This window comes from Pyxicephalus adspersus, chromosome 2 (assembly GCF_032062135.1).
Source record: "Pyxicephalus adspersus chromosome 2, UCB_Pads_2.0, whole genome shotgun sequence".
Classification (NCBI taxonomy): domain Eukaryota; kingdom Metazoa; phylum Chordata; class Amphibia; order Anura; family Pyxicephalidae; genus Pyxicephalus; species Pyxicephalus adspersus.
The window spans coordinates 80,029,364-80,045,116 of NC_092859.1; the positions used below are offsets into that span (position 1 = coordinate 80,029,364).

Here is a 15,753-nt window from a genome sequence, read left to right on the forward strand (position 1 = left end):
CCCGACCAACAGCACAAACTACTACCTCAGCCAGGACCAGAGTCATCGGGAACCTCGCTCTGCAAAACAGCATCAAGTATGACAATGATGTACAAGGATTGATTGGCGTCTGCTACAGACATCCCCAGACACTGACAGCCCCACTCCTTTATCTAGATCAGCCAGACTTTGCTCCATGGCAGTGCCGCCCCTCCCTGCTTCTCTTCTGTGACCTGAAACTGACATGACAGCCTCACTGATAAATGCTGGCTCCACCGCCCCATAGACCATGATAAAGCTCCACATACTCCATGGTGCCCGCAATATCGGCATTTATATGACTTTGTACTGGAATAAAATATATTATGTTAGCTCTCTAGCTGATCCCACAACCCCACATAGGTGTTAGGCAGGGGGCTGCATTATCTGTAACAATCCTGAAGAATTAATCTGTCAGACATGGGAAGAATTTATAAACAAATTACCCCTAAAAAGCAGTCAGGCAGCACCTGATACTGGCATTACACCCCATGTGAGTGGCTCATTTGCAAACCCTCAGCTCCCTGTCCCCCCCATAACGGCCACGTGCAGCTATGCTGACCCCTCCCCCCTCCCAGGGAGACCAGCATGCGCTCACCACCTATGTGTGCCCATGTCATAGAAATACCCCATGATGCTACCCTATCACCCCATAAAGACCACTGCACCCCCCATACTGATCACTGCACACCCCATGTACCTGATCCCCCATACAGCCAGGATCATACCCGAGGTTCACCCTACAAAGCCCAGGGCACTCCCCTGGTAAAATACCCTACAAACCCCTGGGTTACCCCCGTGTGTGTGGTGACACCGCTACAATCCAGCCCCCAGACGTATAATACCGGTGCCCGGTGTATTGTGCCTCCGCCCAGCACTGCTGCCCGGTATCCTGCTCCCACACCCCGCCGCTCCTCGCACTGACAGCCGCTCCATGTGTGCGGGGCAGCCGTGACACGTGCAGTCACCGGGGGCGGGCGGGGTTTCCCAAGCTGGCCGATGGCTTCTCCTGTCAGCACTGCTCGTCCATTCCAGTCACACACATTCCTTTCCGGAGACCTTCCCGTCTGCCGCTCACTCCCGGCACAGACACCGGGGCACGGTGCACAAATACGCCGCTCTCCTCCCCAGGCGTGCCGCAATGTACAGAGCCGGCGCTCCCTTCCCGCTTTCCTCACAGCCGCCACTGAGACACAGCGCGCGATACCCGTGTCTGCCGCCGTCCGCATGAAATTCGCGGGAAGCGTCAGGGTGGGCGGGGACTAAGAGACGAGGGCGAAACCTGCGCCCGGGGGCTGCCGGGAAATGTAGTGCGCGCAGAGGGTGAGGTGACAGAGCCCGGCTGCCATCTTCCTCCTTCATACACCACAGGGAGATGAGAGCTGTCGGGTGTTTAGACAAAGAACGTGTCCTCCTCTGTACGGACTATAAACAAAATGTACATACATATATGTAAACCTTCCTTATGGGGAGAGTGTCTGTCTTTTAGAATTAATGTACGCCATTATTACAGATATAAAATGTTTTATTTAGTGAAAATCATGGGAAAAGCTCTTCTAGGCTTGTATGAAGAAAAATGGGAACTCCTGTCATGGTGGACAGGCTGTTGTAGGCAAGTTCTGCATTCCTATAGAATTCTATGGCAGACTAATTCCCCTGTCAGTGGATTCACAATGATCCCAGAAGCGTCTCCTCTGATCTATAAACCTCTAGACAGGGCTCCCATCAGATTTATGTGGCTGGAAACAATATTGAACGATCATTTCCTACAACAGTACATCAAACAAGTCTATTCAGTTTGATGGAGAGGGGAGGGAGAGACCCCCTGCTGCGTCCTCCTCCATAGGAAACCACTGACAGATGATCCTGACCTGTAGCCTCCTCCACCTTTCATACATCCTATAGACTTGTATAGAAATGCAGATCCCTATTTTCCCAATATAAAAACACAGATTCTTGGTTTGCAGATTTGATTATACTGTAATAAAGGATCAAACTGACCAACAGCATTAATCCTTTCCTGATCAGTCCCTGCAATACCTCGTACAATGGTAAACATGACTGCATGGGTGATTCACAGTTCTGAGATGATTCGCGTAGCATCTGATGGTCAGCGGTCCTAATAATGTCCATCATGGAATAAATGGTTTATTACAATCATAAACCTGAGAAGAGGTTTGTAAGTGTTTGGGAGGTTTCTACTTTCTATAAATCTACATTTGCACTGCAAGGAACCCACGAAGCACAGTGCTGGAAATGTTATGGCCAGGAGATTCTGCATCAAGACATGGAGCCTGCACTTATCAAGGCGAATATGAATTGTGGATTACATGCCTGATTAGAATGTCAGGCTATATGTCTGAAAGTTTAGGGTGAAAAAGAAATGGACATTCAACTTCACACAATTTCATTAAGAACAAAATTTCACAACTGAATATCTCAAAATGAGGACATTATTATTAATATTATTAACCACCTGAGCGTTACACTGAGGTCTAGATTTCTGTTCCAAAAGCGTTACACTGTTTTTCATGAAATTTTGTTTTTTAAATTGTAGACCTGTAACTTAAAGAAATATGTCTGAACAGGATTCTAGTAGATATCATGAATATAAAAAATGTTTGAAACACACAATCATGTGTCAATCACACAATCACAAAAAAAAAAAAATTACTTTTAATAAAATTAAATAAAAGACACAAAAAATCAGCTTAAACAAGAATAAATAAATAAATGAAAAATACTGAAAATGCGATAATTCGGTATACTGTATAGTAATATATTTTTCTAAAACACCTCCCTAGTGTCCGTCACATAGCTATAGACAAAACCACATAAAAATATTTTCTATTATTTTGTATTGGATTGGATGCAGGACTTTGTATTCAATCCAATACAAAATGAGAACAAAATTCAAACTCTCATTTTGTATTGGATTGAATACAAACTCCTGTATCCAATCCAATACAAAATGAGAGTTTGAATTTACCAATTACATACTTTGTATTTATTTTGAATTATTTTGTATTGGATTGGATACAGGAGTTTATATTCAATCCAATACAAAATGTGTTTGAATGAGTTTCAGTTTGAATTTCCAGCACACGCGCCAACGTACACGAACGGAGGGAGAAGAAGCCGGCCGGCTTCTTCTTCCCGGAGAGGACACCCGACGCTGGAGGACGACGCTGGAACACGACGATGGATGATCGCAGCGGGACCAAGTGATCGATAAACCCAAACTTTACTCACTGTATTTTCATACAGTGAGAAAAGTTCGGGTTTATCGATAATTGTAACTTTTTGAAGCCCGTACCAAGGTCGGGCTTATCGCTCAGGTGGTTAATAAAGAGTATATTTATAAACACATATTTATATAGCACCAACACATTACGCAGCGCTGTACAATAATTAGGGATTGCAAGTGACAGACAGATACAGCCAGTGACACAGGAGGGAGGAAGAAGCAGGGGAAGTAGCATATAGGAGGGGGATTTAAGATGGTGACTGGAGTAGTGGGCAGGTATGAATTGGCCTATCTAATAAAATTTTAGTGGAGAGATATAAAATGAGAGAAATATTTTGCAACTCAGAGAAAACTGCATGGAGAAGAGGTGATCAATGTCAGAGAATGACCGACAATCAGTCCAAATGCCTTCAAGAAGTAATATAAGCAAATGGAGACAATGTGAGCTTTTCTGATTAAGGGTTCTAGTTTTTCTTTTAGTACATAATATTTATTTATATTTTTGTTAAATAAATTATTATAAAAAAAGTTCCCTTTGTACATTTGCTTTATCGACAGACAGTGTTTAGGTTTAGTTCATTGTTTAAATAGTAAATTAATTCTATAATTTACATACTTTTTCATGATCAATCATCTTTTTTATGATATATGTATATATGAGGTGTAAGGGGTGTGATTTATAGGTGTATCTATATATTTAACTACAAAATCAGGTTATAAAATGTTTTTTTTTCCCCCAGAAGTGTAAAATCAATTTAAGCCATATCAACTCTTCCGCATTCTTGTTAGATTTACTTTCAGAATAAAACATGAAATTAATCACCAGTGTGGATTTAGACAAAAGAGACATTTCTTTGAAGTGAGAGGCATTCTGCCATTAACACCACATATTAAAATGATTTATAGCGTTAGAATAATGCCGTGCTTTCTGCTATATAAGGTAAAACCAAGCACAATGTTCATTCCATTATTACCAGGGTTGTCATTACAGCAGTATAAGAAAGTACCAGCCAATGAGTATTTTCTTGCAGTTATGCTCTTGATACAAATCTGTATTAATACCCATAATATTATTGATGTGCACTGGAAACATGAACCCACTGTGATTTACAAGGTTATATCAGCATAGTACTAGTATTCACATAGGTTTCCAGTACCTGAGGTATTTATATACACAAGGCCATGAAAAACAAAAACCCCAACTGGATGTGTGCTTAATAATCCATAGAATTTATATTCATTCAAATGCTGGGCAGATTTATTTTTATTGCAGCCAAACACAACAGATGTTTGTCCACGGAGGCTGCAGAATAATCAGATTTAAGACCTGTGTCAACAGGTTTTCACATACCTAAAATGGGCTTTGCATTCCCTACTAATTCGTTTGAAGCAGGTCATAATCATGTTAAAGAAGGTCATTTGCATGTCAAATACAGCTGTCATTGAACTATAAAGTACCCCAAACTGATGTCAACAGTTCAGAGGTGTGAAATATTATCTTTTTATTCCTTTTGATGTTTACCAGAGAACACACAGATGATCCTGAGGTAAATAAACTTTAACATGCCATATAGTTTAACCAAGTAATTATGTTCTTCTATGGAAACACGGTGCCGTCATTCATGACTTGCCCCAGGTTTAAGTGGTCGTCAAAGCTCCATGACTTGATGTGTCCTTGCTTCTCATAACCAGCCAGGCAATCAGAATGGTGTGCACACTTCTCTTCGTTCCCTTTACTTCTTGAACTGCATACAGTGAATATATCTTACCAGCCCAACGAATCTTTTATTATCCAGCTATAGTTGTGTTGTTCCAGAACATCCTGCATAAGGGAAAACTTTAGTCTTTTTTTTTTTTTTTTTGCAAATTCATAAACTGAGATTATTTAATTATTTTATTATGTGTATAAAATCTTTATTTTACAAATAAACATTTAATACAGGGAATTTAGTGCTTCAGTGTAGCAATGCATGCTAGTCTGTCTAGTAAGAGAGCCCAGCACTAGCTCTGCACTTGTTGAACTCTTGTGCAGACTGAATATCCAAATAGCACAGTAGTATTAGGAGGGAGAGAGGGCCCATTATCTCCTCCAAGTCATGAAATCTGAGATCTTCATACTCTGATATGCATTTACAACACTGCGGTGAGCCAGTTATCTAAACTCTGGAGTACCAGACTAACAATCACCACCTACTGGCTACAAAAGGGTTACAATCAAATATTATTATGCATTATTTCATATTTATGTCACTAAAAATAATACTGAGGATAATGAACAAAGGTCATCTATGGAAAAAAAAAACACAATTTGCTTAGAAATAACCTTGCTGGCAGAAATGATGTTCTGGAAACACCAGTTGCCTATTTATGTACAAATGCTGTGAGGTATTCCCACCTATGTTCCACTGTAAGCTCATTACTATATCTCACTCAAAGTGCTTGGTGTAAAATCATCTGGAAGGTTTGTAGGAATATGGCTTTGTTACATATTAATGGATGATAAAGTCCTACTCCAACAACTGAGTGAGTAGACCCAAGCAGGAAATTACTGGCATACCGATATATAAAAAGCTACATTTTTATTTCAAAACATACAAAATACTGAACACTAAATAAAAGCGAATAAAAGGCCAAACACATGGCTTGAAGTCACAATGTATCACATATATAATAAACAATAAAAAGCTATCAAAAAGCTCTATTCAATAAAGTCCGATGCGTTTTGTGGCTACAACTGCTTCTTCAGGGGATTTGATAGCAGAACAGCACATACACATGTCCTAAGACAAAACAGAACATATGAACAATTTAAAGCATAAACGTGAGTTTTTTGATTTTGTATGTTTTGAAATAAAAATTTTGCTTTTTATATATTGGTATGCCAGTAATTTTCTGCTTGGGTTCACTCACCCAGTTGGCAGAGTAGGACTTTATCTTCCATTGTGTTTTGGGGATATGGCATTTTTAAATAGATGTTTATTTATGTTTATATTTAAGGGGAGTTTATATTGTGTTTGAATTGTGTGTTACATAGTACCAAGGGGATGCAGGAGAAGCTTTATTGAACTGGCCTTCAGCTGCTTTTCTCAATACTCATCCTGAGAAAGATGTGACAACTATTCCATCCTATGTTCTGCATTTAAAGTGAACCTGTAATGCCATCCCGAAAGCAATATTGTAGACTTCACACCAAATCTCCCTGTAAACTGAAGCTGGGTTTTCCAATTTAGATGCAAATTACCAATTTACTTTAAACACCTTTGGTTCCCAAATATTACCAGCACATACTAGTGAGACTGAAGATTTCATCATGACTTTACAGATATAGTGGTCCTTTTAAGTCAAACAAAAATTGGGAGAAGGCAGGATTTTTATTGCAGAAAGGAGAGGCGCCTGATGTCCTTTTTCCTTTAAAGTACACTGAGCTGCACATTCATAGCTCAGTGCAGGATGTCAGGATATGCCGGGACTGCAAGGAGTGAATAAACTCCAGTTGGCTGAAGATCCAACACCCAGAAAAGGGCCGGATGCAGAGGGCGACAACCACCATGAAGGGTGCACAGGTAAGTTTAAATATTGAGATCAGGCAGGTAAGTTTATTTGTAAAGTACCTGCCTGGTTGCCTTTTTAATTTTTAGGGTGGTTTCACAAGAACCAGTATATCCAAAAAGTTTCACATACAGTAGTCTGGAGATTAGAAGCTCAGTATTTTCGGACCCAATGGTTATAAGTAAACAGAGACCTTACATTTGAACTGGAAGTTTCCCTTACAAAAATGCTGTCGATAGAAATATCTTTGAAACCACCATTTTTATGTATTCCAACACTAGGATAGCAGAAAATATATGAAAAACAACAGGTCACAGATGACTGCATTTACATCTGCAACAAACACACTCCAAAATATGATTTTATAATAACGGTACACAGGTATGGATGACAAAATATATATATCTATATAAGGTGAAGCCAGATGTCTTCATTTTTTTTATAAAGTGCTAATATAATCAAATGAGATTACTAAACTGCTACAAAAAATTAAATTGTGTGTTGAACACACTGCCAGTACCATAACATTTTAAATAATGTGACAATTTATTACAGAACTGTACCATTTATTTTACACACAAATATGACAGTTCTCTTGGTTTACAAAGTCTAACAAAAAATATGGAATGTTATAGTATTGTCTTGCATAAAGTTAAGTACACTTTGTACTTTTCCAGGGATCAAACTGCCAATCAACTTTGATTTGCCATATTTTTTTTTACCACTGTCACGCAAATCCTCAACCCCCTCCCACCATTGTGAAACAAAATAATAATTTACGGCACCTTATCAATTCATATTCAGAAGGCTCACACTGCTACTCACACAGGGACATTTATTGAGGAGTAAGCTTGTTTTTCATGAATGGCTGAGCTCATTAGTATTGTCAAGAGAAAGCCACGATTTGGCTTATCGGTTTAGTTCACAAATAAAGTCCTTTTTTTAAAAATAATTTCACTTCGGAGGAAACATTCATCTGGAGTAGATCATGTGTCATTTCTTCCATATAAATCATTCCCAGTGGTCAAGACTCTCCATTCTGCACCTTGGCTGCTGGTGGATGCATGAAGTCCTTAAATGGAACAAGTGCTTCTTTGAGAGCTGTACATACTTCAGAGGACGAACATGTAATGCATTCTACTAATGTCGGGTACAAAGATATCACCTGCGCCCAGGTATTACCATCAACTGCAACAAAAATGAAATAAAATGAATTAGAATAGTACAAAAAATATTCAACACACACAATAAATATTACCAAGCCTTTCTGGCAATCATTAGCTCACTGGACAACTACTGAGAGCTGGAATGACTGAAGGCATTTTCCACTGGGCCAGAAAGTTCGAAGATCTTTAAGAGTTCTCCTTTTCAATTTTAGTAAAAGGCATAATTAAAAAGAAACATTTTAATCAAGAGCCTGCTGTGTTCTTTACAAAATATAAGACAACTGCGGATTACACCGTCTATCCAGTGATTAAAAGCACTACTGTAAAAGACCAACAAATTAGCACCATTAATTAACTTTGTGGACAGGAAAAACTGCTCTCTCCAGATACCTTTAGGAGTTAATCACTTTCCCACATAGAACATTGCAAATATTTAATTTGCTTAGCTAACAACTCTGAACATGGCTTGTGTAAAACACCATTGTAAGAGTTATTTGCATTTACACCTCACAACATAAAGGGCCTACATAATTCTTATATTCTAGTAAGAACCTGTCTGTAAGCAAAACATACTTTTCTTTATGCTGAAATTGGAAAATGATTTATCTGTGGAAGTCATTCTTTCTTGATTGCATCTTGCAGACATCCATTAAGATACATCTTAAGACTTATATGGCTCTAGCTTCCTCTCAAGCAATATATCCATGTTTCTACATGTCATTTTAGATTTCAGTTTGCCAACACTCCTTACTTTCACTACCTTTAACATTCTTACACTCAACCCCAAACCTTTTTTTCTGGAAACCCACATAAAATTTCCTCAGGAGGTTAAAATCCATCAGCTTATGGGCATATTTTCTGCAGATCATTGCATAAAATGGCCTCATTCATAGTGCTTCTGCTTGGAAGTCCCATCAATATTATCTTCAGGTGGTAAGTTATTATTGTCATTTTCAAAACTAGATACTATCAAGCAAAAATCAATGGCCAGCCAATGCAGGAATACCTAGCAACTCCCTAGCCTTTATCTGTAAGAGATGAATTGGTTTCCCCTTCTAGAAGTCACATTGTGTGTCCCCTGATATTACATGTAAGACATGGTAAAGAATACCTGCTTTTACTTTATATGATCATACTGGCTCCTTTTATCAAATAAGGAATGTTTGTTTGGCATATGCAGTTTATATAAGGTATAACTAACTCCATCCACTCCAAGCCAATCAACAAGATTTTCTACCATTTTGTTCCAGAGAAATATTTTTTCAAAGTTTTTAATGCTTCTCTAACTAACGTCACAGTAATTCAGGAGTAATTTAGGTCTGTATGCTGCTTCCCCAACTCTTAGATTGTAAGCTCTTCAGGGCAGGGTCCTCTCCTCCTCCTGTGTCTTGGTGTCTGCCTGTCATTTGCAACCCCTATTTAATGTACATTGCTGCATAATACTTTGGTGCAATATAAATCGTGTTTATTATTATTATTATTATTAATAATAATAATAATAATAATATTAACAAATTGTAGTCAGATACGTTTATAGATAAATATTGCAGAAGGGACCTGCTGTTTGTATTTTTTTTTACACTTTAAAGATCCGTAATACATATTTTTTTTTTATAAATAAAAATGCTTCACCATTCTTTACTGGAAATCTATTAGCCCTTTATATAAAGACAGGAAAATCCTAAATGGTTCATGTTGCATATTGACTATCCTTAAACAACTCTACAATACCTGCTTGCTTTGCCAAATCAAGTAAAACATGTAGTGATTGCTAGGATTTTGGCATATTACTCTTTTCTTTTTTTCATCCCTTGTTCGACACTGCAGTGTAGGAGTCACACACATGAGCAGCATTCCAAGAATCCATAAAAGCATACATCTGCAGTTACTCATTGCTTGCATGCTACTGTAATCCAAGCTGAAAAAGCTGGCATTGTGTGGGCGGATATGAATGATTAACTATTTATCCTGCATTATTTTATTCATATTTAATTTTGCCAATTATGAGGGAATTAAACCACTTTTTTTTCATATGCCAGCCATAACTTGTCTTGTAATAAGTTTTCCCATCTTTTGCATAGTATGGAAAGAATAAATCTTTTCTGTTTTTAGTGCTCTCCAAGTATTCTTTGGGGAGATTTCACCTGACTTTCTGGTACAGAGACCAGACAGTCTTAGCAACTAAAATACACAGTTTTATATCTCACAGAGAATCTGATCTTCACCCATCTGTATTTAAAAGAAAAAGCAAAAGGTGCTCATGTTTTTAAATACAGTGCAGCCTTTTTATTTTACTACAGTATTAGGCTACGTACACACGTCAGACGATTCTCGTCCGATACGCCTTACGGCTGATATCAGTCAGGAATCTGGTGCATGTACAGTGCTCGTTGTCCAGACGCCCGTCCTGGCGGACCCATGGACCCAGTAACGATCGTAATGAAAGTGAAGGGGAGAGAGCATAGTAGGGTGCCACTTGGATGTTATCCTGCTCCCCTCTTCATAGAGCAGAACAGCACTGTATGTACAGCGCTCGCTCATGCATCATGCAGTCTTTTGCTTGATGTACAGGAGGCCAAATCTGTAATAAATTAAAGGCTATACAGATAGAATCATGGCATGACAATAACAAGCAGATATGAGTAATTAATAGGATAATCAACTTCAGACAGCATATCTATCAAAGAACTCTACCAGTGCTGTCTACCATGTGACAATCTTTTTCTCAATTTTCTCTAGTATAGCATGGCTTGTGCCTTAACCAGCTCTGAGCATGTGCACACTTGAAAGGTGCTTGAAGCAATTTACTACAGACAAATGATTTTTTAATCATAACCTTTCATGTACATGTATAATACATACCGTACATACAGAGGGGCCCAAAATGTATACACATAACATTAACAATATCTGTAAAAATGACTTCAGTCATATTAGGTCACCCTTAGCATCCAGACACTTCTGATTTTGGCGAAGAACAATAGTAACCAGTACTGAAGTGTGTATACATTGTTTGAGCTTCTCTGTATATAAAGTATTTAGGTATATGTACTTATAGTATATGCTTTAGAATTCACTGCATCCAACTCTATCTACAAACCACTTAAGCAACATCCTTGGCATTTATAATGGATATCAACTTTAAAATGACAATAAAAGACTGCAGGGTCTAATAGCTATCAATAACAAAATAACACCTGCTATGATATATAAAATTATAGAGAATAGTCTGTTTGACCTGCTGAACCTCTGTTTTCTTGAATCAACCATTATAGGTTTTATCTGAATGTAAGGGTTGCTTGTGTTATTGAACTCTAAGGCATGCAAACGTGATTCAGAAAATTGTGCAAAAATAGAGATGCTTCACTAAACAAATGCTACTTAGCTGAGCAAAAATGTAATTTCTTTCAAGAGGCTAGAAACCATAGTAACATCTTCATAGGGTGACACGTTATAACTAAAACCAAATGGTGATGAGTATTAATGTATTCGGGGAAAAGAATAGTGGGAGGCAGAGAGCGTAAACCCTGAGGAGGTATGAAGCGGATGGTGAACAGTACAATGACTGTCTGTGTCAGGGAGGCCTCCTCCAAGGTATAGGAATGCCAATAGTTGGCTAGGTGGGTTTATGAAGTTCATTAAGGGATGGGGTAAGGAAAACAGCATGATATGTCATGCACTGTGGTGACCCTGTCATCCATCTCAGGAGGAAAAGACTTGATGAATGCATTGCCTCAGGATGTATGAGTCACCAACCTTGAAGGTCACACAAGCTCAATATTGTGGCAGCTAGTTCTTTCAATTAATTTCACCATTTCCTCCCAATCACTTATACTTTATGGATTTTATTTTAATAAACTGCCCAACAAGGAGGTAAATACACTTGATTACAGGAGAATGGCCTGATTACTTCATTTTATATAAAAGTTGTATAATGCAGTGTTAATTGGCTCACTGTCAAATGGTTGCTAAAATATATTAACCAACAAAAAAGTCTACTGTTTTAATCTGTATTGGCTGATAAACAATCAATTAGAAGAGAGTGTCCCACACACTGTATGAAGCATAACCTGAATATATAATTAGCAGTATGGTTGCTGTCATGTACATGTACAACCACCCATATACATATAGGATAATTTAATTGATGCTGATAACAGTTACATGCACATAAATATTATGGATTTTCTTTGGTTCCTAAACCATGGGACTCCAAAAGAGAAAATCAAAATACAATAAATTATTTATGTATAAATCAAAAGCTGGTAAATGTCATTTTAGTATAATTATCTAGTTTGGTTCATTGCTACACTGGGTGAGCACGTACTTGATCTATAATTATGGCACACCACCTTTGAGAGTGCCCCATACCAACTCTGACCAATCCAGGCTCTCAATCACTGGTTTGTTCCCCACCACGTTTTTCTCTGCTTTTTCTGGGTCCCCTTCAAACTGATGATGCAACTAATGTGCGTGCAAGCAGAAGTTACGTCATCCCTAGCACCAAAGTCTATTTTTTGGCATCCAACAGATGATGGAAATGAGCCAAGAGAGTACATTGCACTACACACATGTCCTACAGTGTACTAAGAGAATAAAATATTGTTAAAGGAAAGATGTAAAGTTGTTTTTTTTTTTTTTTTGGCAAAAGAGCTGTTGCATGTTTCTTCAGCCAAAAAATTCGACCTTCTAGCTATTTTATAATTATTGGTTATATCTTATGTCTTGTATATACTTTACACAACAATAACCATTTGTTATTGTTGGTGTAGCTTTCATACCTCTCTTGGGTACAGTGCCCTAGCAGATTTCTATTCAGAGCATGGAATATTCTGGGAGTCACTCTGAGAAAAGATACTGGTACATTTACAACGCCCTTGCAATTTATTTAATGCTGTAAATGTATGTTGAATTTGCAACCAATGAAAAGCAAAAGATGTCATAGTCAATATTATCGCATTATAGCACGGACAGCGCTTCACAAGTCCATAGTCATGATATTAACTGTCCCTCAAAAGGGCTCACAATCTAATGTCCCACCATAGTCATATGTCATTACGGCAGTCTTAGGTCAATTGGCGGGAAGCCAAATAATCTAACTGCAGGCTGTTTTTTTGGAATGTGAGAGGAAACTGGAGTACCCTGAAGAAACCCACAAACACTGAGGGAACCTGCAAACTCCATGTAGTCCTTAAAATACCAGATTCAAGCTTACTACTATGGCTTTGCAGGAGAACCAAACAAGCTGTGGAGAGAATATGGGAGTCTTTTGGTGATCAATTTTTAACCACTAAGGTGTCTAACAAGGGTGTATATATATCTACAAAAACCCCCTTAATACACACTTAACAGAGAAAAGCTCAAGGCAAATCAAATGGCTCTGTAAAAACAATTCTAGTGATGACTACAGACTGGTACATTTTTAAAATGTTCAGACATATTTTATGATATGCTTGCAGGTGTAAATTGTGGGCAATTTAACATGAATGCTTGTGCACAAAATGCATAGCATCAGTCAAAGTCTTCTATAAAAGCTGTCATTTGAAAGCTGGAGACAAATAAAATGATGTGTAAAGGGCAGTCAGCCAAACTGCTGAAGCAATCCTTTCAAGTGGTTGACAGTAAAAGTGGGTGAGAACTGAACTCTACTAAAACACAGACAGAACATTTGATAATGTCTGCAGAATGAAACAGGAGTCTCTAAAGGATGCTCAGAAAGAGGCACACTGAAAAAAATGCCATCAGCATTGACTTACAGAGCTGGGGTATAGGGCTATATTCTTACGAGGGTCATCATCTGCACTAAGTTTGTATATTCAGGTTACGTCAGGAACTAGTCCTCTGCACAATCTAAAATAACAACCACTGGTAAATTGGCTTCCATTTATTACCAGATCAATATATGTTAGTGATAGAATCTTGGCAGAGAAGAGGCAGCCTTGGTGTCTGCAGCATCTGTGCCCAATTTAGAGGCATTCCAGGGATCAATTAGTGTTAGGTTAGGGCCTGGGCTTAAGATATAGGGTAAATGTTAGAAGTGGTGGAGTACTTTTATAGTAAAAGTGGTGTTAACTTTTAGTGGACAGGTTAAATGACAATTGTCCCTTTAGTAAAAGTTATTCTTTTAATTAATGCAGCCCACCTGGGCTGGGATATGTTACAGGTAAAGTTGTAATACAGTTCTGCACTAAAGCTAGCTGTTCCAAAAACTAACATACCAAGCTGAATTTTAAAGTGTGTAAACACACCTTTACTTTGTATCTCAGTAGTCCCATTCATTAGATAATCTCTCTTTTATTTCTTGGTTCTCTTACAGTCCACAGTGCTGAATCTGCACCCTTTCCGTGTAATTACATGAATTCCTCAAATGTTTAGGCTTGATTGTTTGCCAGGAAAGTCTAGTGATATCTCACTGACTAGGAGTGAATTAAAGTCTAATTACAGAAGAGATAGGTGGGGAGGTTCAGAGGTGGTTCCAGTGAGGGAGAAAGAACTGCAGACTTTAGAATTCCTATTAAACATTTAGAGAACAGATATCCCTTTTCTTTAGGTGCCTTGAAAAAATTAACTTGACTAAATGAGTGTACAGGGAGCAGGAACATAGGTGTGACTGGTGCCGAGAATGATAAGGCGGTGATATTAAGGTAAAAAAGGATCTGTGTATGACGTTGGTGAGGTTGGTTGGGTGTTTGTATCGATAATAGGTTTAGAGAAAAAGGATAAAAGTGTTTTGTTCATGTTATGGTTCAGGTATATCAACCAGCTACAGCAAAATAGATACGTAACACCAAATGACACTAAACACAATTTACGAATGAAAAACAGCACTCCGGTACTTACCATTTTCTGGGTGAGTTTTCTTAAGGGAATCTATGAGAGTGCTTACAGCTTTTAAAACAAATATAATTTCCGTTACACGCTGCCTGAAAAAAAAAACAAACAAACATAAAATCACCATTATTCATTATGACTTATGCAAAACATATCACAGTACGTGTACTGTGCAAAGGTTTTCCCTCAACAAGCAGCTGACAGAAAAGAGGTATTTATAGCTGTGCATTTCATTTGGGTTGATGCAGTCTCAGGTCTACTTCAAATGTTAGAGCAATGTATCTCTCTGGAATTCCAAACATTTATTTTGCAATGAATCATAAATGTGTTCACGTAAATTATTTCCATTTACCATGAAATTAAAAGGTGCTGTTTATACTTTTAAGGAATGTCATGTGCAAGTGTACAGACAGAAGCTACATGATATTTGAGAGAATATATAATAAAGGTTTTTGCTATGAACTTGATAGTTTTCACTTCAATGTAAAGGAGCAGAAGCATATCAAGCCATGTAAAATATACAAATAGATTCATATACTACACGCCACAGGTAGTTCTGTCCAGGATATTTTATGTAATTTCAAAGTGGTTGCAGTGAAATATATAGAAACTTACATTTCCAATATGTTGCTGGAAACTCCAGGGCTCTTATACTTTTCAATGTTTTACTACTTAATGAACAGTACAAGCATGTAGATCAGGCAATCAAACATTTCTGCTCTTCAACAGACATGTGATGCCCATGGATGTGAGCTGATTCAAATCAACAGACCCTAATTCAGATCTTCACTTTCAAACCTAGCATCCAGAAGAACCCAAGAGGACAGGACACCGGCCAGAATGTTAATGTGATTTTTTTTGGGATCATTATTATGACAATATTCACTTTGAATGACATTTCTGTCTTACTTATGACATGGATCAATCTGTTTGAAAGTAGAG

At 38.0% G+C, this 15,753-nt stretch overlaps 1 protein-coding gene across 1 annotated transcript in view; it reads right to left on the minus strand.

Annotated features, from left to right (window-relative positions):
- Window positions 1-7,359: 7,359 nt before the first annotated feature.
- Window positions 7,360-15,753, minus strand: part of MON2 (MON2 homolog, regulator of endosome-to-Golgi trafficking) — a 56,193-nt gene continuing 47,799 nt past the window's right edge. The window contains 2 exon segments of the mRNA XM_072401204.1: window positions 7,360-8,002; window positions 14,821-14,903. Coding sequence (XP_072257305.1) covers window positions 7,839-8,002; window positions 14,821-14,903 — 247 coding nt within the window. The 3' untranslated portion in view covers window positions 7,360-7,838.